At 32.9% G+C, this 23,589-nt stretch overlaps 5 protein-coding genes across 6 annotated transcripts; 2 read left to right on the top strand and 3 right to left on the bottom strand.

Moving 5' to 3' along the window:
* Nucleotides 1-1,302: 1,302 nt before the first annotated feature.
* LOC124949285 (homeobox protein SIX2) lies at nt 1,303-9,554 on the top strand. Its single transcript, XM_047494094.1, has 4 exons — nt 1,303-1,652; nt 2,425-2,886; nt 6,630-6,955; nt 7,050-9,554. The coding sequence occupies exons 1-4, from the start codon at nt 1,312-1,314 to the stop codon at nt 7,223-7,225; spliced, it is 1,305 nt and encodes a 434-aa protein (XP_047350050.1). The 5' UTR covers nt 1,303-1,311; the 3' UTR covers nt 7,226-9,554.
* A 288-nt stretch (nt 9,555-9,842) lies between these two features.
* LOC124949140 (rho guanine nucleotide exchange factor 7) lies at nt 9,843-15,021 on the top strand. Its single transcript, XM_047493778.1, has 12 exons — nt 9,843-10,307; nt 10,392-10,518; nt 10,631-10,808; nt 10,897-11,112; nt 11,228-11,426; nt 11,503-11,730; nt 11,814-11,892; nt 11,960-12,078; nt 13,778-13,907; nt 14,078-14,179; nt 14,248-14,332; nt 14,406-15,021. The coding sequence occupies exons 1-12, from the start codon at nt 10,239-10,241 to the stop codon at nt 14,566-14,568; spliced, it is 1,695 nt and encodes a 564-aa protein (XP_047349734.1). The 5' UTR covers nt 9,843-10,238; the 3' UTR covers nt 14,569-15,021.
* LOC124949143 (mediator of RNA polymerase II transcription subunit 11-like) lies at nt 14,907-15,800 on the bottom strand. The gene is made up of 3 exons (XM_047493782.1): nt 15,505-15,800; nt 15,278-15,418; nt 14,907-15,147 (listed from the first exon to the last, which is right to left on the bottom strand). The coding sequence occupies exons 1-3, from the start codon at nt 15,578-15,580 to the stop codon at nt 15,026-15,028; spliced, it is 339 nt and encodes a 112-aa protein (XP_047349738.1). The 5' UTR covers nt 15,581-15,800; the 3' UTR covers nt 14,907-15,025.
* A 537-nt stretch (nt 15,801-16,337) lies between these two features.
* LOC124949142 (cytochrome b-c1 complex subunit Rieske, mitochondrial-like) lies at nt 16,338-17,933 on the bottom strand. 2 transcript variants are annotated; one of them, XM_047493780.1, is made up of 4 exons: nt 17,271-17,933; nt 17,079-17,195; nt 16,822-16,999; nt 16,338-16,748 (listed from the first exon to the last, which is right to left on the bottom strand). In XM_047493780.1, exons 1-4 carry the CDS (start codon nt 17,374-17,376, stop codon nt 16,457-16,459), a joined length of 693 nt encoding a protein of 230 aa, XP_047349736.1. In that variant the 5' UTR covers nt 17,377-17,933; the 3' UTR covers nt 16,338-16,456. The 2 variants fall into 2 exon arrangements, with proteins under 2 accessions (XP_047349736.1, XP_047349737.1); XM_047493781.1 differs by lacking the exon at nt 17,079-17,195.
* A 143-nt stretch (nt 17,934-18,076) lies between these two features.
* LOC124949141 (vanin-like protein 1) lies at nt 18,077-22,982 on the bottom strand. The gene is made up of 8 exons (XM_047493779.1): nt 22,824-22,982; nt 21,233-21,324; nt 21,015-21,152; nt 20,313-20,459; nt 19,712-19,872; nt 19,412-19,626; nt 19,194-19,298; nt 18,077-19,053 (listed from the first exon to the last, which is right to left on the bottom strand). Exons 2-8 carry the CDS (start codon nt 21,302-21,304, stop codon nt 18,353-18,355), a joined length of 1,539 nt encoding a protein of 512 aa, XP_047349735.1. The 5' UTR covers nt 21,305-21,324; nt 22,824-22,982; the 3' UTR covers nt 18,077-18,352.
* Between the last annotated feature and the right edge of the window lie 607 nt (nt 22,983-23,589).

The raw sequence follows: 23,589 nt of genomic DNA, 5'->3' as shown, positions 1-23,589 counted from the left end.
GAAAAAAAGAGAAGAGAAGAAGAAGAAGAGGAAGAGAGAAGACCACCACCGTCACCGCCACCGCCACCACCACCACCACCACCACCACCACCACCATCACCACCACCACCACCATCACCACCACCACCAACAACACCACCACCACCACCACCATCACATCACCGCCGTCGCCGCCGACGTCGCCGCCGCCGCCGCCGCCGCCGCCGCCGCCGCCGCCACCACCACCACCACGAGCAACACCAGCACCACCACCACCACCACCATCACCATCACCATCAGCGAGTTCTAAGCTATACCAACATCAGCACGGCACAAGCACGGCAACGGCGTTACGTAGCAAGTAGTGGAGCGAGTTCGCTTTTACTAACTTGGTGACTTGGTCACTCAGTGAGTGTGCCTTCAACGGAGGCCAAAGGAGTCCTTATAATCGACGCTTGCATAATTACCTATCAAGAAGAACGATCTTTATCCGCCCTCGGCGCGTGTGTCTTCGTTACGATATCCCACGTTTAGCTTTTACTCTGTTGTGTCTTCGTCGTTTACGTAGCTACTTATGCGAATTACGAACGATGATAATCGTGCTAATAGATATCAAAGCTTTTTACGTTTTCAAAGAAGAAAGGAAACGGTGATCGAGCATGTGGAATTATCGATTATCGTGATTCATTCTTGCTTCTATTTTCTTCGGATACAAACGACGTCTATAAGTCGCAATGATCGACTATTGAACATCATTGGAATGCCGAGTGATTCGTTGCAAAGTGTTCGAAAATCTTACTTTAATCGACGTCTCAACGTTATAATAAGACTGAGTGAAAAGTAAGAATTAATAATCAACGATCGAACTATATATATTAGATCGAAGAACGTTCGATCTTTCTCCCGTAAAAATTTGTGTGCTGTGTAACGGACTCAATGGAAAAGACGTGAACGACAACACCGTGGATATGAATGAATCGCGCGTGATTAAACAACGAGCTAGGCTCGTCGATCGTGCGAACATCGGATGTTTACTCTGATCGCGAGCCATTCTTTCGTTTCTCTCGCGATCGGCAATGTTGAATCGTCTACTAATATCAATAATAATAATAATAGTAATAATAATGGTATTACAAATTAAATCAGTAGTATGAAAGGTTGATAGAAGTAGGAGAAGAAGAGATCAAGGAGCTGTCGAATAATCGATTCGTTCGAAACAAAAGGAAGACAATTTTTAAAATTCGATTTTCTCAAAGGGCCCGAGTGTACGCGTGTTTATGTGTACGTAGGCGTATGCGAGCGTGTTCATGAAAACCTTCGAGGTTCCTAAGAATGTCTGATAGTTCGGATCAGCTGTCACCGCCGAACAGCGACTGTAATAGTCAAATGGGTGGCTTGCATCGGAACACTGCTGCCGGACAATACAGCAATTCTTCGATGTCAGCCCTTACACTGAGCCATCATGCACAACCACAGAATTTAACGCCCACGTCGGACGGTAGTCCACAGTATCCCCAAGAATTGTCCACCTGCAGCTCGTCGAACGTATCTACGAATATTGGAAATATCGGTGGACTTTCACTCGGTACAACCATCAGCAATTTTACACCCGAACAAATATCCTGCATGTGCGAAGCCCTGTCGCAGAGTCAAGACATCGAGAAACTTACTAGGTGAAAGAAATATATTTTCTTTTTATTTCGTCGGAAATAAAATTCAATGTCTAAATAAATAATATAAATAATTTGGATAAACTTTAATAATTATTTCGAACTACGATCGGCACTCAATCGGCCCTCACTTCCCCCTTTACGTTTTACAATGAGTATTAAATCTTTTTCTATTTCTTCGTTCGAAAATTATTTTCTTAGAACGGTCGATCGTTACATTTGACAAATAACGTCGACCGTTTACATCTTATACCTCTCGTCGCTCGTTAATATTATTTCTTTATTTCTTCCTGCAAAGAATCGATAATCGTGAAAAGAAATAAACGAGACAATAAATGCCGACGCGAAGAAACATTGGGCCCTTCGTTTTAATAAAGCCGCACACTATCGAGCACAAACAAAACGAGTCGTTTGGCTCTGCTCGTAAACGGAACGAATATGCGGCTGTGAGATATGCCTGGCCGATAGTCGGTAAAAGGACCACGGGGGAAAAGGGGAGTAAGAGAAAGAGAGAATTGTTTGTAAGTGTGGTTTCAAATTCAACGCTCTAGGATTATTACCTAAATAACTTGACGGATATTAGGATGATTGTAAACGATCGATCGATCAAACAACTTTTCATAAAAATTCGATTTAATATCGTAATTGAAATTTCGTTTTATAATCAAAGTTAAAGTAATAGAACGGATTGAGAAAAACAAACAAACAAAACAAAATAAAAATATGAAATAAGAAAAAAAGCGTGTAATTGAAGGTTTCTCCTTGCATTTATCAGGTTTCTCTGGTCGTTACCACCCGGTGAGCTGCTGCGTGGCGGCGAGAGCGTTTTAATGGCTCGGGCGGCGGTAGCATTTCATCGTGGTGCCTATCACGAGCTCTACTCGATCCTTGAGAGTCATCCGTTTTCGCCGCGACGGCATCCAGAACTTCAACAAATGTGGTACAAATCGCATTACCGCGAAGCCGAAAAGATTCGTGGTCGTCCTTTGGGTGCCGTCGATAAGTATCGACTTCGAAAGAAGTATCCATTGCCAAAGACGATCTGGGATGGCGAAGAGACCGTCTATTGCTTCAAGGAACGATCGAGGAATGCTTTGAAGGAGTGCTACATGAGAAACAGGTACCCGACGCCCGACGACAAGAAAAACTTGGCCAAGAAAACGGGCCTCACGTTGACCCAGGTCTCTAATTGGTTTAAAAATCGAAGACAAAGGGATCGTACGCCGCAAACCAGATCGTAAGTTGATCGTTTCTCTCTCTCTCTCTCTCTCTCTTTCTATATATATATACATATATATATATATATATATATATTTTTTTTTCTTTTATTAATCAAACAACTCTTTCAAGTTCGTAAACGCGCGCGCGCGCGCGTGTAAATTTCAAAGAACGTTCACAAATTCGAATCCTATTGCACTTTCGAGAACACTCGAAAGAATGATGACAGAAAAATTGTGATCTACATACCGAGAGACACCTTTCTTTTTTCTTTGTCTTTTCTCTTTTCTCTCGAATGCCATAGAAATTCTCGGTGAAGAGTAATAAAAGCGTCCCGTGACGAGAGTTTCGTGTATGGAGGGCACATGTATCGACAGGGGGTCTCTTCTTTTTCAAGGAGCAACAAGTGTTTCGACATGTGTCCTCTGACCCATGTCCTTCTTTTTTTTTTTTTCGGGTCCGTCGTAAAAAATCGCTAAATCATTTGGTATAGATATGCGACATGAACTCTGTGTCATTTTTAATTAACTGATTGTTTGTTCGAGGAAAAGGTTGGTTAATAAATAACTTCTCAAAAGGAAAAAGATCGGATTCATTGGGAAAATATATATGTTCATTTTGCAAGGAAATATTTCAACGATGATGATGATGATGCCTGGTACAATTGCTTTTTCAATCAGGATTCCTAATTCCTTCTAAACCATTAAAGATATAAGTGAAAGGGTGTGTTAAACAAAACGGCAAGACGAATCAATTCGATAAGGAAATGTAATTCTAGCGAACGATTATCTGATACGAGAATTTATTTACCTTTCGACCGGCAAAGATGTATACAAACTTATGAGGAATTAAATAAATGCAAGGGGGTGCGATCTCGATGAATGCGATTAGAACACTGATTAATTGGCAAGATTATTAAAGAACATTTTGATAAACCATCAAGAATGGCCGAAGGATAAAAATTTTTTTATGAATTGTATATATATATATATATATATATATATATATATATATACATTTCACATAAAATAATATTATTACCTAATTATCTCGATTATAAATAAATGCAAATACCGATGCCCTCGTCAACAAAAATACACTCGTACGTTTCTAACCATATGGATGATGCAGTAATTAAATGCGTAGATTAACTCAACATCGTACCACCTTTCGGCGAATTTTGCTGACTCGCTGATGTTATACTTAGTGTTCTTCTTCGGAGCGGACACATGGTATCGACTTCCGATCGTGATATCAAAGAATAAAGAATAATAAGAAACTCGTGATTTTAATATATTCGAATTCATAATTTAACCGACCTAGTCCCATAAATGAATTTATTATCAATGATTGACCAGTTTCTGTGAACGTTTTTGTTACGCCATTGATATTAAATTTTGCCAAGCTTAACATTTTGATTTGATTTTCAAGGGTTCCCGATAACGACAAGATAAAAAGAAAAATTGTAGGATTGGATTGTATCTATCAAAAAGAAAGAAAAAAAAAAAAAAGAAAAGAGAAGAAAAGAAAGTAAGAAAGAAAGAAAGAAAGAAAGAAAGAAAAGGAGTAACAATACACACGTGTCATGTAAGATATTCTTTCGAGGCAATGGCCGATATCACGGCGCAGTCAGAGTATCGCAAGGCGTACTCGTCGAACGAATCACCGTACGTAAAGCCGCGCGTGCGTACACACATTTACTAGTAGTGCGTGTAGTATTTATGTTTGTGCCTACGTACAAGCGTGCAATAGTATAGGTACATAAAGAAAGGAACGAACTCCGCGTTGTTATGGCTACGACTTAACCGCGGTCATGGGCTAACACAGAAGGCCTCGTCTCGAACGTTTCTTCTGGACCAACCGACCGAACTTGCTAACTGGACTCTATAATTCAATAGAAAATATATCTTCTGATCGTTCATTTGGAATATTTTAACAGAATGAATAATAAGAGCGAGAGAGAGAGAGAGAGAGAGAGGGGGAGAGAGATGATAATATTAATATCTATTAAAATTGATTGAAAAATAACCAACGAAACAATAAAAATCATAAATCGTTTAGATAACGAAATATTACCTTTTTTCGTAAACGCTTAACGTACATAAGTTATTAATTTCAAAGAATGTGAAAGAGCAGATTTTGTAAAAAAATGGAAAAGAAAAGGGAAAGAAAAATCGAATAATTAATTATCTTTGCGAGGAAAGAAAATTATCGGGAGCGTAGGTAGCGAAAAGGAATGTTTTGTAATTGCGTTAATAAGGAGGAGGAAAAGATTGCGGAATGGACGCGGAGCTTACTCGCGGTGGGACGGCCCAACGAAGATAAATCGGGGTAGCAGGGGAGGGCCGGCCGTGGCCTTTATGTAGTAAACTATTGGTAGTGCGAACAGCTCAATGGTGAAACGCGAGATGTAACCGTAGCTGCGTCATAAAACGGTAATGGGGCGTCGCGTTTCCTTTTCCTAGAGTCTTTCTCGAAGGAGAACGTTAAGGGCGGAAAAAGGGAGAAAGGTCGAATCGGTTCTTCGCCGAAAAACTACTCGCGAGGGATTCATCTTTGCCCGAGCCATCTTTGATCTGATCTATCGAAAGAAGAAAAAAGGAAGATCGATACGAATGGTAAAAAAAAAAAAAAAAAAAAAAGAAGAAAAAAAAAAGAAAAAAGAAAGGAAAGAAAAAACCGAACCAATTCTCTCTCTTCTTTCTTTCGTTTTCTTTTCTTTTCTTTTTTTTTCTTTTTTTTTTTTTTCTCTACAATTCCACAACTTTCTCGTTTATACATTCGCAAGTAATAAAAATAAAAATGATCCAAAAATGTTGCGAATCTTCCTATCTCTTTCTCTCGATTCGATTGGTTATGTAATTTTTTTTATTTATTTTTTTTCTTTCTGTTAACATATTATAAGAAAACAGTGGAGGTAGACGTAAAAGAAGGGTGTTAAAAAGAGGGGAGAGTAAGAGAAAAAAGAAAGGCGAAGGAGGCCATGCGAGGACCACCATAGGGCGTATTTCTTAAGGCTTAGGCCTTGAAGAGCGCGAAGCATAAAAATGCTTGCGCCCTTGCGTCTACATAAAAAGAGAGAAAAAGAAAAAGGAAAGCAGGACAAGAAGATGGAAGGAAGGAAGGAAGGAAGGAAGAAAGAAACGAAGGAGAACCGTGGCCATGGGCGGGGTCGTTGTTGCATATGGACCACCGTGTGTACGCACGTGCTTCACAGTCTAGCACGTATATACATCAAGAGAAACTTGCGTACACGTATACGTGTGTATGCGAGAACGCTTTTATTTTCACGAGCAGTAAAACAATGCGAGAATAAAGTGGCTTTGCTCCTGCTCCTTTGATTCTCTCTCTCTCTCTCTCTCTCGTTCTCTTTTTCTTTCTCGTCGCTAAACGAAAAAAAGAAAATTCTCAGAAGTTGGTCAGGCAAGTAAAAATCGCCTTTGCGAGTGCGTACCCTCAAAATGTGAGGGTCAAAAGCTAATCGTTCTAGACCTAGGACCTTCCGCGTGAGTTATAAGTTTCTTCTGGGTTCTTAAGACAATGGCAGAGAGCTCGCATGTGATCCTCGAAAACGCAAGATTTATGAGGGAACTTTGTGGGATGAAGAACACGAACGAAAAACGTTCTTTTTTTTTTCCAAAGAAACGAATGAAATAAGTGCTTGTTAACTTATGATTTTTCTTTCGGAAACGATTGTGATTAATAGATGGAAATATTATCAATGAGATATAATTGTCGAATTTAATGTATTTCTCTTTTTAGGGATATGCTGCCACTAAATTGTCAAAGCACAACGAACAGTACAATAAGTAATTCGGTGAGCAACGGAGGCAACATGCAATCATTGCAGAGTATCGATTCGGACAGTCCGAATTTAGCGATGTCACCTTTATCAACGATGGGTATGTCGCCAGCAGCAATGAATCCATGTAGTCCAATGGGTATGAGTCCTATGGGGCCTCATCATCATGGATACGCGACTCCTGTAACGCCGTCCTCCGTACACACGGCTCATCCACACAATGGTGGTTTAAGTCCGATGAACGACGTTAAAGCGTTATGCTATGGTCGTAGTGTTTACGACAGCGGTAAGTTCAAGTTTTGTAATTAAAAAATATTTATTTATTTTTGAATAATTTTTAAAAGAATTTCCGTGATCATCCTTCCTCGAAATTTCTTCAGGTAAAGACGTCGAACAGAGTTCGGTTTATTATCCCAGTCATACCAGTATGCATCATCAATATTATCAACAAACCCATCATCAAATGATGTCCGGTTCTCATCATCATCATCATCATCAGCAGGGCATGCCAACGGGCTACGAAATTATGTTACCTCCGCCGCAACATTCCATGTGACCAACGGATTACGATGGCGAACGAAACGAGCAAGGTCATCACGGACCGAATGACGATTCCTTGGCTCGTATTCACGCCTTTGCCTGATTTTTCGTGTTCCAAAGTTTTTCCATTGGTGTATCATCATCATCATCATCATTATCATCATCATCATCCTCATCATCGTCGTCATCATTATCATCATCATCATTGTGTAATATCGAAAGGACAAATTTTCTTCGATCGTCGATTTTCGTCACGTGGGGGAAAAAAGAAAAAAAAAAAAAAAAAAAAGAATCATTGATACCGACGACAGACAATACACACATTTGAGATATTTTTTTAACTCGCTATCCGTAGCAAACGGCGGATCAACTATCGTTCTTAATACTGACGATAAAAAAAAAAAAGGGAAAAAAAAAGAAAAAAGAAAAGGAGAAGAGAAAAAAAGGAGAAAAAAAGGAGAAAAAAAAACAAAAAAAGAAAAGAAAAAAAAACGAAAAAAAGAAAACGAAAAAAAAGGAACAAGAAGAAATTAAAGAACGATTCGACTCGTCACTTAAAAACTGTGATTACCAAATCGGTGCGGTACCAACCAATTTTTTCGAATTGAAGGGCCTAAACGTATCTTATAATAAATTAAATAGCGATTGGTGCATTGAAAATGCATTTAAATTGTGCAAAAGAACATCGGCCATCTTTGCAAGGAACGTGAAATAAATGATTTAACCAATGGGAGACCGAGGCAATATCCATTAAATATCAGGGAGGAGCTCGAAAACTGGTTTTACCCGTGCGCGCACGCACGTACGCACATACATACGATGCACACACACACACGCACACGTACACACACACACACACACACGCGCACGCACGCACGCACGCACGCACGCAAGCAAGCAAGCACACACATACCACACATAATTCTTTAATTTACTTTCGAGATATCATGGCGTGTATTAGAAAAATCCTGCTGTGTAAGTAAATTTTAACGAACGACGGATATGATTCGCGATAGCCGTAATACTTTGATGAATTTTTAAAAATACTTCTCGTCGAATTTTTTTCTTAAATAGAGTATTCTATGTCACATCGAGTTAGTACATACATACTTAATGAACTATATCATCGAAGTGATAGAAAAATTAAAATCAATTACGATTATAACGGACAACAAGAAAAAAAAAATAAGTAAATAAATAAATAAATAAATAAAAAAATAAATAAATAAATAAACTAGTCGAATTTTATGAAATTCGTGTAGTAATTTCCATAACGCGAAGCGTACGTTAAAAAAAAAAAAAAGAAAAAAAAGAAAAAAAAAGGCGTTTAAATTTCAAAAAAATCAACAACGATCCATAACAGTTTATTGCCAGAATAAAAACGTTTAACGTTTTTTTTAATGATATTTAACGATATATTTTCAACATAGTCCGCACAATATCTTTTACTTTTTATAAATATCAATTTATATATCATGTATCTCTGTAGTACCTTGCTTTGAACGGATTAAATTAAAATTGCATACATATGTGTATATATATATATATATATATGTATGTATGTACGTATGTATGTATGAATCGACTAAAAAGAAATATATTTATGTTGAACTTACAAATACGATTCCGACGTAACACGCTGTAGCAGTGTGTGGAAATAAGTATGATGATCATCGAAATTACTGTTAAAGACGAACTTCTTTTATTTTCCAATATTCCTATGTATATAAAAAAAAAAAGCATATATAATATTCTAATGATAATGTATGTAATGTATATAATGAGAGAAAGTATCTGTGTATTCCCCAAAATTAGTGATTTTTAATAAATAAAATGTAATTCGTACTGAGAGATCTTCTCAGAATTAATTCAAAGGAAAAAAAATATGTATTATTTCTTATCTTTGTAGGATAGTCGATCGAACACATAAAAAAAAAAAAAAAAAAATAAAAAATAAAAAATAAAAAAGAAAGGAAAAAAAAGAAAGAATTACAAAAGGAAATAACCTTAAGTCGATTTTATAAAGCACGAGTTTAGAAAATATTAAAAACCATTGATTACTTATACTTACCGTATGTATTAAAATGCATACAGATAAGTTTCTCTTTTGCAAGATAACAGGGTAAACAAAAAAAAATAAATCTATACAAATCCAGAGAAAATTATTCGCTTTAAACACTATATGATTGACTTTATTATTACCTTCGTAATAAACTTCGTTATGGTAGAATCTAACGTTTCAATTGGTCAATAGTTAAAATCCTTCATTCCTATTGGCTGATCGTATTAAATCGTGATTGGACAATTTCAAAAAAATTAATCATTAAAATTTGAAATAATTCCTTGCCATACACATATAAATGACAATAACATATATTATTATTATTATTATTCTATTGAAGTAATAATAAAACGTATTTTAATAAATATATAAAGAAATTGACGTTATTCCTATAAATTTCAATGAAGGTTATATACGAGGAATATTTTATAACGTAGATTTTATTATTATTATCAGATTAAGTAGCTTTGTTGTTAATAATTGTTGAGAAAAATAAAAATTTTTTTCTATAAATGAAGAATCCAAAAAATTAGTGCCATTTCATAAGCACGGCGCTGTCAAGAACATACCAGTAAACATGGTCATGTGATGCAAAGGCCGAGTTATTTATAGAATACTTTGTAGCAAGTATAGGTTGGCAAGATATATAAATGTAATGTCTGCAATTGCACTTTATAAGCATTATATAGATAGAATTCAGTGTGATTGGACCGGATTAGAATCATAATATGTCATATTTATTAATGGATATAAAGTAGCCCCTCGGTATTGTTATAATAATGTAAATAATTGAATCTTAAATAGTGATTGTACTGTCACTGCACTTACTCTCTTCAGTGTATAAAAAGTACATGCAATAATTACGTTTCAAGTTTGTAAAATATTCTCACATTTAAATGCTAGTGATTCATTTTCTGACTATTCGCTTTTAATTGAACTCCAAGATATTTGAAAAACATCCATAGTTATGTCAAAACCTGATGCACCTAAGTTTGTGACAGCACTCTTTTCCTTTAAGGGAAAGAATAACGATGAAGTATGTGAGATCTTATTCTAGTAAAAATAATGATTTACAGATAAGTCGATCCAATACATCTCAAATTTGGATTGTAATTTACAGTTGTGCTTTAAGAAAGGTGATATAATAACGATAACTCAAACGGACGATGAAGGTTGGTGGGAGGGTACGTTGCATGATAAAACTGGATGGTTTCCATCTAATTATGTCAAAGAGCATAGAGTACCAGGTGAGATTTATGTCTTATACAAGAATTATATTAAATAAATGATCTGTTATATCATTCTGTTGTATCAAGATTTGATTCAATTTTTCTTATATAAGAATTTATATTATTGCAGATAATGGACTTTCTTCCGTTAAAGTATCCTCAGATAAAGGTTTACCGGAATCACCTGTTCATCAGAAACTTAATCGTGATATAGTAATAAAAGACATTGTAGATTCCGAAAGAATTAATGTAGCGGAATTACAAGGCTTAGTTAATAATTTCTTGCAACCATTAGAATCATCAAATATGTAGGTCTCATGGCATTTGATTATTTTTCATCTAACATTATATTCATTATATTATTATAATCATGAATTAACTATATTATAATCCTAGATTAAAAAAGGAAGAGTACAAACAGTTATTAGGTAATATACACGAAGTTTTGGAAATGCATCAACGTCTTCTTACAAATTTGGAAGCTACAGTTCTACAAGGTGTAGCTGGTAGAATAGGAAATTTGTTTTTAACTCTTGCTCCAAGATTAAAATCTATTCATACCGCATATTGTAATAATCATCCACAAGCGGTCTGCATTCTTGATAGATACAGGTAAAAAATATATTGCATAGTATTCTTGTTATTTCCCTCCCTCTCTCTCTCTCTCTCTCTCTCTCTATTAGAGAAATGATTTCTACTGGAGAAATTACAAGAAGTACTGTTACAGAGACGAATTAAATGAATTTATGGAAGATAGCGGTGCAATTTCTCCAGGTATATTAGTTTTAACGACGGGTCTTAGTAAACCATTTAGAAGATTAGACAAGTACTCTGCTATGCTACAAGAATTAGAAAGGTACACGGAAAAAAATCATTCCGATAGAGGAGACACGCAACGAAGTATAGCGGTTTATAGGGAAATAGCGGTAAAATTGATATTTGTCATAAAATTTGATCTAACATAACGTATGAAAGATACTTATTATTACCAAACGTTAATAGGATTCTTGTTCTTCGATACGTAAACAACGTGAATTAGCACTACAGGTATTAACTAGCGGCATTAAAGGTTGGGAAGGTGAAGAATTGAGTTCCCTTGGTGAAATTCTTCACGTTGGATCTGTGACTCTAGCGACAGGTGTAGATAGAAGAGACAGATATTTCGTTCTCTTTCCCTCTACATTATTAGTATTGAGTACCAGTCCAAGAATGAGTTCTTTTATTTATGAGGTATACTATCATTTCAAAAAATTGTCTAGAGCATATTACTTTTCATATATGTATTTGTCTATGTAAATTTAACTATTTCCTAGGGGAAACTCCCATTGACAGGCATTAATGTTACAGCAACAGAGGACACTGATGAAATAAGGAATGCTTTTGAAATAACGGGTATAGTCAATTCTATGATTTAAGTTTTTACTAATCAAATATTATCTATATCATTTCTTTTTCGTAGGACCAATGATTGAAAATATAACGGTATTGTGTGCAAGTAAAGAAGAGAGGCAACGTTGGATTGAGCTTCTAGTCCAAGAACAGGGTACCAATGTATTGAAATCACCAACAATGCCTCGAGTGAGTTATAATCATCCTCCGTATACGCGGCTCTCGAGGTACTTTGCAAGGCTCGTGAGGAAAAAAATCATAGAAGTTGAATTAATGAAAAAGTTACTTTATATTCAATATGTCCTAAAGCCAGATATAAGTAACGTAAAGATGCGCAGATGTAATGTAACGTATACTATTTTTCCTAACAAAAGTAGCGAATGTATGTCCGATTGTGAAACCATTATCGATAATGAAAATAGTCAAGATCCGCCAAAAATATTACGTAAATCTACTTTAACGCTCGATGTCAGATACGAGGTTGAAAATACCGATCTTCGTACCTATGGCATAGAAAGTAATTCTCTCACGAACTTTGCATCGAGGGCCGCTTACGGGGATCGTTCTACGTTCGAAACCAGCAAGAGTTTACCTGCTGGCCGTACAACGAGCCACGTCCTGCCAAATATATTACTTTCTACAAGTAATTCTGCAGTGCCAATTTTACTACCGCGAACACACGATCATTATCGAGAAAATTTAGACATACCACGCGAATATATGCCTTGCGGTGGTACAATAAAATGTTGGGACGTTGTCGAGCTTTATCCAAAAATACCGGACATTTCAAAACTCAGTGTTCAAGATTCTGTAACACACGTAAACAGAGCTGATAATGGAAATCTAAGGAATGATCAACATTTATGTCCTACTACCAGTTTGCACTCATCAGATTCTGGAATGGCTGAAAGTTATCACTTAAACTCAACAGAGCTCAATTCCTGTTACAAATCTCAAAGATGCAGTCATAGTAAATATATAGATCCAATAAGAACGTCTCATAGTGAAAGCGAAATTGATGAAAATAAGTTTGAACATCAATGCATTTGTACTTCCCCGTTTGGCTCTACACCCAGAGATAGCGAACGTTCATTCCCTTCGTCAGAAAATATTAATAAGATGACGCATTCGGTAAAGCAGCCTTCCTCCAGCTCTATTAAAAAAGATGTAAAAGATGCATTTGATAATATGAAAGAAGAAACAGAGAAAAACATTGTGTTTCTTACTACAAAAGATTATGAAAATATTAAGCACAAAAGGTTCACAGAACCAATTCCACATTTACATCAAAGTAATCTTAAAAAAAAGGGAAAACGAATGGTCCGTCCAGTACAACCAACTATTGAAGAACAACCTGAACAAACTGGTCAAGTTTATAGATCAGGATTATATGCTCATTGGTGGCTCAAGAAAACAATTCCATTGTCAGGATGCACGGAACGAGGCAAGCTTCCATGGCATGGCTGTTTTTTTTTTTTTTTTCTTTTTTCTTCTCAATTGGATTGATTTCCTTTCATTGATTTCACCACTAATAATCATTTATCATCAATGATTTTATGCTTCTATTTCACAGCCATGTTGTGTGAAGAATGCTTTTGCTTTGCTAACATAACTATTCATAAAATACATATAACCGGGAAAGAACACGAATCACGTAGAAATTTACATTATTATTTATCCTTTTCACGTTCGTTTAACGAATATGCATTGTGCTCACTTTCTTTTTTAGTTTAGTCAAGTTCTTTTTTCTTTTTGTAGGTAGGGCGTGTGCTCCGAATGCTTTTTATAATTCATTATAGATACACAAAAAAAAAAAAAAAAGAAAAAAAAAGAAAGAAAATTTCATGCGTTACTATTATTAATGTTTATAAAAAATTATTTTATATAGATGAACAGTCAGATGAGCGGGAAACGCCAGCGGTCGGCAGCGGATCATTGTTTATCTCCAGGGATTAAGACTCCTTGGAGTATCGCTTCGTTACGTCCAGCCCCACCTTTATATACACTCAAGACATTTGGTAAGATCGCATACGCGTATATAATAACTTTTCTTCATTTCATAAATATATATTATATGTGTATATATATATCTGTCAGTCATTGCATCTGTACAAGAGAAATTTACACGATCAATGAACTCGAAGACAATAGAGACTTCGTTTTTCACTATAGTGTTTTGTTCTAACAGATGAACGTCAATTTGAAGAAGATGCAATTATTCTAAAAATAATAGAAAGTTACTGTCTTTCTGTCAACAGTAGATTTACCATGAATTCTAATGAATCTAATTGTAAGTACATAACATTTTTGTAGATATGTATATATTACATATTTATTATGATAAATTTTAAATCTTAGCTATGATGGATATTGAATGGCAAAGAACGCGCGATGCATCATCAATGCACAAGAGAGGTGTAAATTGGGATACTCGTGCTGATCGGTACATTCTTTTAATCTATCTTTAATATCTTACTTATGAATTATCTGTTTAATTCGAATGTTGTATTGTTCAGGTCATTATCGGAAACTGTGAAAACCTTAAAAAATCAAATGACAGATTTACAGTCACAAATGTCATTACTTACTAAACAATTAGATGAAGAAAGAAGATCTCGCCTTTCATTAGCTGCTACTGTTAAACGCAGTATGGCTGCTATGGATAGTTCCATATCTTAAAATTTATAATTAACATTCAAGAAATAAATTCGCCGAATTTGAATTTAATTCGTGCTACTCGCATGCATCTTAACGCGCAGAAGGATGCATCGTACTTGGAATGTTTTCAGATATCTTTAAGTTCATAACATAGATTACGTAACGTTAAGATAGTAAAATGTTATTTATCTATTTTTATAGTAACTCGTTCATTCATAAAATAAATGAAGGTTTCATCATGTGCCTATTTTACATACATTGTAAATTATATCATATTTTCAAATTAGTGTCTTATACTACATCTTGTTAATAACAGCTGATTTGAAAGATGAAATATAAAAAGAAAATTAGAGATAAAATAAAAAATAAAAAATTAATTTATTGTTACGTTTTATGATACATGACGATACCTTCTAAATATAATTATTGTTATATTTAGAACATGTATTTATAAATATATATTTCTTTAAATCAGTTTTTATCTTGGTTTATTCTTTATGCGTTCCAGTTCATTTACTCTACTACGAGCATGTTCTAACCTATGCCACGCCATTTGCAAAACCTTTTGACTCGCGTATCCAGAACCTTCGTGTGGTTGACCTGTTGAATAAAGAATTTAATTAAAAAAATAATTATAAACATGGAATAATACAGATTTCTTTTCAGTGTCAGATTTCTCAGTGCGGACATTATCAATATTTGGAGGTTATAAGTCTTAGTATTTACGAACCTGTCGAAACTTGTGTAAGATAATTGATTTGTTCGCTCAATTTTGATTCCACATGGCCTAAAGTTTTCAAAAATTGATGAGTTTGGGCTTCTGCTTGCTTTAAACTAGACTTTTCCTTACTTAATTCCATAAACGCTTGTCCTATAATGATACACGAATATTCGTATAACCTTACAAAATATATCTAACGACAGTACAAAATATTAATATTATTGTTCTAAATATACCTGCACTTTGTAAACAAACAATGATATCTTTTTCAATAGTTTCTAAGATTTGAATCCTCTCCATAGGTGGAGTCATTTTTGCGAATTTTGTATTATATTTTATAATATGTACAAAAAGTGTTTAATTAAAGTATTATAGTTACGACGAACAGCTTGAGAGATAACTGCGTATGAGAGAAGCTTCTTCGAAAATGGACGTAATAAATGACAAAATATATGTTATAAGCTTCGAAGAATAAAATCGACTGAACGTAAACACATGTTATACATATGTCCTACTAAAGTTGCGATATTGCGAACTTGAGATTCGTCGATGCGCGAGCTGCGCAGTAATCCTATTGCGCATACATATCCCTTCCACTTTCATGATAGGAGCAGGGCGGCCATTCAAATTTGTGACGATATTATTTCACAATAGTTTTTAATGTATTTAATAATTAGCATAATGACACGTAAAATAATTAACTTGTCATATTAATTAATTATGCTGTTGAATTGTAACGAGATCGGCATGGATTTCATTTTAATGAATATTACGCTACTTTTTATTTCTTCGAAAGACGACGAAGTCATGAACGATTTTATTGTCATTATTATAATATTTCGATCTTATCGCAGTTTGACGACAGTGAACAGTACAGTTTTGTTTGTTAAAAAAGAAAAGATATCTAAAAAGATATATGGATTTTGATTTTTCACGATTCATTTTGTAAATATTGTCTCTTGTGAATCGTAAAATGATCACCATTTTTTTAGGTGCCTTGAACAATTTTAATAAGTAATATTTCACTTTAAGAATTACGTATATATAAGTAGATATGTTAGATTGTAGATATGGTAGATTGGTTTTTTATTTTTATCATAAAGTCAATGCAGATAATGTCAAAACTTAGAATTAATTCTATAAATACAAGTTATTCGGCATGAATAAAAAAAAAACTGATAAAGCCACTTAACCGATAATTATCTTTTCATCATTAATGAATTCGTATTTAGGAATATTAAGATTAATAGGTGCTGGTCCTTTTCGTATACGTCCGGCCGCATCATAATGCGATCCGTGACAAGGACAAAAGAAACCTCCTGGAATAATACCAGAATTAGGAATAGGTATGCATCCTAAATGAGTGCAAATTCCAATGACAATTAGCCATTCGGGTTTTTTCACTCTTTCGTCATCCGTTTGAGGATCTCTCAAAATTGATATATCGGCTGCTCTTTCTTGCTCAATAATATTTTGTGCTCTAACGGCAATAAAAAGTTACATTTCATATCTTCTTTTTAACTCTATGTATATATATATATATAATAAATTACCTATGGTAAAGAAAAACTGGTTTTCCTCGCCATTTAACAATTCCAACTTTCCCTTCTGGTATATTAGTCAATGTGGCTTCTGTTTGAGCCGTAGCCAGTACATCACGAGATGGTGCCAAATACATTATATAATGCAACATATGAGACTTAAAAGTATACATACAAGTTACTCCAGCAACTATAAAATATAAATAATATATATATTTATATTTTTAATATTATCCAATATGAGAGAATGGATGTATAATGAAATGTACCAAAAGATACGGCATAATTTAAACATTTTCGATTTTCATTTGAATCAAGTGGTTTTTTATTTGGCTTTAATATCCCTTCAAAATCTGGTAATGGGATGTCAGAATGAGCATATCTAACTAAAGAAAAGAAAAAGACAAAAAAATCATTTAGATCAAGGTGATATATTTAGGATATTATTTCTTTTCACTTACTTGGATCACAACTTACAAATGACGCTGGAAAATATCTTTTCTTTCTTGCGATTTTTGAAGTTAACCCTATAATTGTATTTGCGAGTATCATTGTCGTTTTCCACATTTTTTATATTTATGAGGAAAAGATCCAAATAATTTTATCAGGTTAAGTTATCCTGTATTTCGAATGTTTTCATTTCAATTGTTTTAGGATTATCATTATTACGAGAGATGACATTATGATATTCCATGATTTATAAGCTCTTTACTATCTTAACTTCGTAACGTATGTGACTTCAATGACAGATATGGCATAAACAAAACATGAACTACAAGGAAAACACTGTTCTCACTATGCGCCTGTTACATCGGTATATTAAGATTATGTAGGTTATATCCCTTGTATAACCTTCACGTGTAATTTAATAATCGAATTACCGTGTGACAGAAACTTTTGTATGTCGCAAAAATAATAGTACATTTGACAAAAGCAAATGAAAAGAAATATGCCAGATTATTACTACTTGTGGATAATTATTCTCTTAAAATCAATAGAAATATAGTGTCAAAAAGATTCACTTTGTGACATATTTTTCCATGAAAATGAAGCTTTTTCAAGAATTCCAAAAAAAAAAAAAAAACTGTGTCATAGCTTGAACCTTCATCTTTAAAATGAGACCTTGTTCGTTAAAATCAATCGAGAAATACCGCATGTACTCATTGTTGGCGTAAACCATTATAAAATCATGGGTAATGAAGAATTTTGAAACTTGAGTGATACTTTTAAGAATCTACTTCATATGATTTAAATAACAAGATGAATATTTCTGTAACATGTAGAATTATATTTTATATACCCCTCACATAATACACATACATCAAGATATCACCGTTTATGTTGCAAAAATATTTTATATTTTTTCATAATAATAATATGAAAAAATTTTAACATAAATATATTTTGGTATTAACTGAAAATAGAAAACAGTCTCTTTATGGAAGTCTTTGAAATAGTTGATACAAAAAACGTGCTAGTAGAAATGTTATTACGATCGAAAACTAATAGGAGGTGATATTGCTTGAAGAAGCAGTATCATTTATTAGTTTACAGTGTTATCCCTGCTATTATCTCTGGAATAAATACCGAATGTAATTGGATTTGTTAACGTTCCGTTCGAAGACATATACACGTGTTTGTGATCGCCGAATGCATATTCTTTAAACGACCAGTCATGTAACGGCAACAACGTTTGGCCCAAAGTATTTGGCATAATCAAAGAATACTTCGACTTGTCGAATTTTCCTGATATGCTGATTTTGTTGAAAGTCGTTGCGGACTCGATAACAGATCCACAAGATTGCAAGGTATTGTCGGAACATTGTATTACTGAGCAGAGTCGCACACCCATCGAACGTATATTCGCAATAACGCGGATTCCATTGAAAACAACCAATCGGTATTGTACCTTCTTATCTAACTTAATCGTTTCAATGACGAAACGACAACAGTGATTATTATGACACAAAGTCTTCGTAACATCGCCCTTCAATATTTCTGTCTGATATGAAGTAACATTTTCACGTAATAATATCATCGAGTCTTCCATTACTTCACGTTTTCTCCTTAGTTCATTGTGAAAATGTTCGCTCACTTTTGACTTTGCGTATGCGATTTCGGGATGTTCTTTGCCTATGACATTCTGATGTGATAAAATCCTACTCGGCATCTTAGGAACTTCTCCGACTAATAATTTGGTACCTCGATTAGTTAATATTATGGCTTTGCTTATCCCATTGCGACCTAAATAAAATTTTTCTTTGTTAAAATATTTATTAACACGTTCTCATTCGATGATTTTACGTTATTTCGATTAATATCTTAACATTAAGTTGACTTATAATTCTATTTATATTACGTCGTTATGAATTAAATGATCGTACCGAAATAAATTCCGCTGCCGGTAGTACCCCTTATGGGATTATTGTATCCAGCTGCCAAAAAATTTACATTCTCCGAGAACGCCCAACCTGATTGCGTCTGAATGGCTACATTATAAATGAATTTATATCGTTATTATACAGTTATAATAAAGTGAGAGAAGGGGAAGGTGAGAGAGAACATTTATAATTAGTTTTACTTAGATTTTGATTTGACTTACAAGTTAAAAATGGAGTCTCAGAGAACCATGCCGTTGTAAAAATAATATCGGTAACTACACGATTTCTTGTTAAAATCAAGGAAGGGTTTGCGAATAGAATATCGAAACAAATGAACGTTCCGAATTTAACACCAAAATCCGTATCGAATGTTACCACATCTGGACGTGCCGGACTATCAAATCCAGGTTCCACAAAAAGATTTACTTTGCGGTATCTATAAATGAGAAACATCGTATTAATTCAAACTATCATTTATCTCTTCGTTCGACGTAGAAAACATTATTATTCGAATATTTTACTTTGCTATTATCGTGCCACTGCGATCGAATACAACATTGGTGTTATAATAAAATACTTTATCTTCTGGACAATTATTGCCCGTACAATGTTCTTTTTCGGCAATATTAATGACAGTGTATATTTTATTATTTCTAGCGGCGCATGATATGTTCTTCAGTACCTGCAAAAAAAAAAAAAAAAAAAAGAATGCATTATCAAAAATTATCATATATTATTAATGTTTATTAGCGTTTACGATCATTATCGATTAATTATCGCTATCAGTTTTCGTAACTTTGTATGTTATGTAATATTGATTCATATATTTCAAAATTATTATTATTTTTATTATTACTATCATAAATATCTTATCAAAGTTCACGAATATGTTTCGTGAAAGATTTCAAATTTTCAACACATTAAAAATATTCGTGTATTGCATATATGTACGCAAAGAGAAATCTAAATATATATTCGAGATAAAATTTCGATCGGACTTGAATACTTTGCAATACTCATTTACTTAATCGACATGATTTATTTATTATATAAATATAAAAAATGGAGAGCAGATTATTTCAATTGATAAATATTGAAGATAAGAAGAAGAATGGAGTTTACCTCGCTAACGCCATTCATATTTGTAGTACAAGGTGTATATTCCGCATCAGCTGAGGGTATCAACGTTGTCCACGAGTCCAATTCACTTCTCTCTGGAAATTCATAACCAGTTATACCATTCTCGGGAAAAACAACGATGTCGGCGTTCTGGGAAAAAAAGAAAAGAAAAAGAAAAGAAAAAAAAAAAAAAATGAAATAAAAAATACAAAAGAAATAGTCGTACGTTACATTAATAACTTTGTTTATAAATTTCGTCTTAGAATTTCAACGTATCGATTTCTGAGACTTTATTATATATCGCTAGTAAGATAGATGTACATATATACTTGCTCAAAAGTTATTCTTCGTCATCAATCTTCTTATGTAAGACAAAGTTTTTTTCTAATAAGATTCTTTATTTCTCTATTCGGATAAATTCATAAATTCGTGCAACGTTCGTTGAATGAAATAGGAGTGAAAGTGGAAATGAGACGATACGATGTGATTGTACGCAAAAAAAAAAAAAAGAAAAAAGAAAAATAAAAAGAAAGAGGGAGAAAGGGGAGAGGGAGAGAATGAAAACAATATATGGAAGAAAATAATTTCGGAGATTGAATAAAAGTAAAATATATAAAATGTAATAGAGTAAAAAATCGATAACACTAAAGCTCATATTAGAACGAAATATTAAAATTGTTCGAAATTAAATAAAAATCCATTTACCTGTTTACCAGCATCTTGTATGAGTTTCAAATATCTCAACGTATTGATTTGCAAAGTGAGTTTGCTGTTATTGGCCATTTTTTCCGGTGCAAATTCTACGACCGCGGCTATATAGCTCTTTGAAGCTGGCGTCGATGCCTGATTTTAAATAAAACATTTAATCATACTTAAATCGTAGACGATCATTCTTTTTTTTAATAATAAAGTTTCATTTTTACCTGACTTGACGATCGCGCATATACAATAAGTAGATAAAATAAGACCCATCGCCAATTTGTATTAGTAGACATGATTGATCTTTTTGAGCTGACTGAAAAATACGTGAAAATAATTTTTATAGACGATTTCTTGGAAATATCTTCTTATTTCTTTCTTTATTTTCTTTTTTTTTCCTGTTTCTTTTGCTTTTTTCTCTTTTAATAATTTTGTTTGATAAATATATGTACTAGCCAAAATATAACTCTTTCTATTGACAAAAATGTGAACTTCATTGCGGAGAAGACTTTTACATTTTTCCAGCCATTGTAGCATAGCATGGTATACAATAGAGAATGACATTGCTACATACGTATGCACATATATTTTAACTTTAATTCAGTTTCGCAGTACAGATGCACACTTATTTTATACAACTAGAATGGATATACACACATATATATATATATATTTAATTCATTTAAAATCATAGACTGTACCCAAAATTTAATTTCAATTTTATATCAGAAACTTTAATCAATTATTAATTTAATTAATTAACTATCTTTTGCAGTCTTTATTTACTTTTTCCCATAGCGCCATGGCTATTTCAAATATGTATAATCATAAGATAAATGTAATAATCATTTTTTTCCATAATTCTCAATAAATAAAGTACTATCAATCAATATATATGTAAACTTTTATAAATAAACATCTATATACATATTTTTGCATTTGTGCAAAAGTGATAAAGATCATTTAAAGTCTTTAATATTAATTATTAATGTTATGGTAACAACATAAAATCATTGTCATGTTATAATATTACTATATTTTCTTTTGTATGTAATGAAATAAAGTAGTAATAGTACATTTCATTTCTAATAATTTTGAAGAAAGTACTGGAACTACCTAACACAATTCAAGTGCTTAAAAATTATATGTATATATACCGTATCTAGAATAGAATCTAAAAATTTAATATTATTAATTAAAAGTTATGTATGTCATATCTAGATAAGAATCTAAAATTTAATTTAGCTTACATTTTATCTTTTGCTTTTCTCTTAAATCTTTAAAATTAAAGTGCGATAAACACAATATGGATTAGTGATAAACATCTCTTTTATCAGTAGTGAAATAATGTAGTAACAATATATGTTATTTCAGAGAATGTTGAAGAAAGATATAAAATTCAAGTATTTGATAGTTATTTATGTTAAATCTAAGATGAAATTTAATATCATAAGTAGTTTACAGTTTATCTTATCTTTTTAGACTTTCTCAAAATTGAAAATAGATAAATATAATGTAAATTGTTTAATATAATCAAAATTGTATAAATTTATTGAAATATAATATTTGCAACAATTAAACATGCGTACAAAAATTTTTAAGATCTCTAATCTATATTTACAAACTTATAAAAGTTATAGCACAAGGAAAAAAGTTATAATTGATTAGTCATAAAATTATACAAGAAAGACTTAATCATACAATGAAAGAAATTACTTTTGAAGGTGTAATAGCTAAATGTTCTTCTTTTTTTGAAGGTTATGTTAATGAAATAGAAAAAAGAAGACAAAATAAAGAAAGTATTATTGGACTTACTCTTTCAGATAAGATGTTTCTTTGACATGAAAGTCAGCAGCTGATATTCAGAATATGATAACTCCCTCGCGTTATAAACGCAACTGCGGACATAGTGAGCTCGGTTTGAACATATACGAATTCATTTATCTTTAGAGTAGGGATTTCCTGATAGTATGCACGTGAGTGTGTCGCTGTATGCATGTTTCTGTGTATAGTTTGATACAAGAGAATTATATATATATATATATATATATGAATATAGATGAATCAAAAGTAAAAATAATTCTTAGTAAGTTGTTTTTAAGAGGCAATAGTAGTGCTCGATGGGAATAAACATACTTGTAAATAATTAATTAATTAAAGAATATCTTAATCCTCGAGATTACTTATGAATTTTTTTAATTTAATCTATTATCGCTCGGTGCTCACGTGCTAGCTATACTTATTATATATATATATATATATATATATTTTGTGTGTAGCATGAAATTTTTCTAATGTATTATTTTAATTAATGTAACAAATAAATTTTTATACATAAAAATCTTTTAACATTTATTACAATTAATTTATGTCAGTGTAAGTATTCAAAATTTTCACTTAAATTTAATTTATTTGATATCAATTAAATAAATATCAAACATTTTGTAATATGATTAATCAAACTTTTTGTATTTTGAATCAAGATAATATTAAAGGTTCTCTCACGTTATATTTATTGATTTTATTAATTTTCACATATTACAGCGAAATAATTATGTTTGGAGATTCGTTATATGTAAAT

The sequence above is a fragment of the Vespa velutina genome, chromosome 5 (assembly GCF_912470025.1).
Source record: "Vespa velutina chromosome 5, iVesVel2.1, whole genome shotgun sequence".
NCBI classification, from domain to species: domain Eukaryota; kingdom Metazoa; phylum Arthropoda; class Insecta; order Hymenoptera; family Vespidae; genus Vespa; species Vespa velutina.
The sequence above is the reverse complement of the archived record's forward strand: the minus strand, read 5'-3'. Positions and strand labels throughout refer to the sequence as shown.

Excerpts from the sequence above, each read along its gene's own strand:
- LOC124949285 (XM_047494094.1), top strand. The coding sequence starts at position 1,312 with ATGTCTGATAGTTCGGATCAGCTGTCACCGCCGAACAGCGACTGTAAT. Across the intron at positions 2,887-6,629 it reads CGTACGCCGCAAACCAGATC|GGATATGCTGCCACTAAATT; the intron begins GTAAGTTGATCG and ends TTCTCTTTTTAG. Across the intron at positions 6,956-7,049 it reads TCGTAGTGTTTACGACAGCG|GTAAAGACGTCGAACAGAGT; the intron begins GTAAGTTCAAGT and ends AAATTTCTTCAG.
- LOC124949140 (XM_047493778.1), top strand. The coding sequence starts at position 10,239 with ATGTCAAAACCTGATGCACCTAAGTTTGTGACAGCACTCTTTTCCTTT. Across the intron at positions 11,427-11,502 it reads CGGTTTATAGGGAAATAGCG|GATTCTTGTTCTTCGATACG; the intron begins GTAAAATTGATA and ends AAACGTTAATAG. Across the intron at positions 11,893-11,959 it reads GAATGCTTTTGAAATAACGG|GACCAATGATTGAAAATATA; the intron begins GTATAGTCAATT and ends TCTTTTTCGTAG.
- LOC124949143 (XM_047493782.1), bottom strand. The coding sequence starts at position 15,580 with ATGACTCCACCTATGGAGAGGATTCAAATCTTAGAAACTATTGAAAAA. Across the intron at positions 15,419-15,504 it reads TGTTTGTTTACAAAGTGCAG|GACAAGCGTTTATGGAATTA; the intron begins GTATATTTAGAA and ends GTATCATTATAG. Across the intron at positions 15,148-15,277 it reads TCTTACACAAGTTTCGACAG|GTCAACCACACGAAGGTTCT; the intron begins GTTCGTAAATAC and ends TTTATTCAACAG.
- LOC124949142 (XM_047493780.1), bottom strand. The coding sequence starts at position 17,376 with ATGTGGAAAACGACAATGATACTCGCAAATACAATTATAGGGTTAACT. Across the intron at positions 17,196-17,270 it reads ATTTGTAAGTTGTGATCCAA|TTAGATATGCTCATTCTGAC; the intron begins GTAAGTGAAAAG and ends TCTTTTCTTTAG. Across the intron at positions 16,749-16,821 it reads CCAGTTTTTCTTTACCATAG|AGCACAAAATATTATTGAGC; the intron begins GTAATTTATTAT and ends TATTGCCGTTAG.
- LOC124949141 (XM_047493779.1), bottom strand. The coding sequence starts at position 21,304 with ATGTCTACTAATACAAATTGGCGATGGGTCTTATTTTATCTACTTATT. Across the intron at positions 19,873-20,312 it reads ATATGAATGGCGTTAGCGAG|GTACTGAAGAACATATCATG; the intron begins GTAAACTCCATT and ends TTTTTTTTGCAG. Across the intron at positions 19,627-19,711 it reads AGTGGCACGATAATAGCAAA|ATACCGCAAAGTAAATCTTT; the intron begins GTAAAATATTCG and ends TCTCATTTATAG.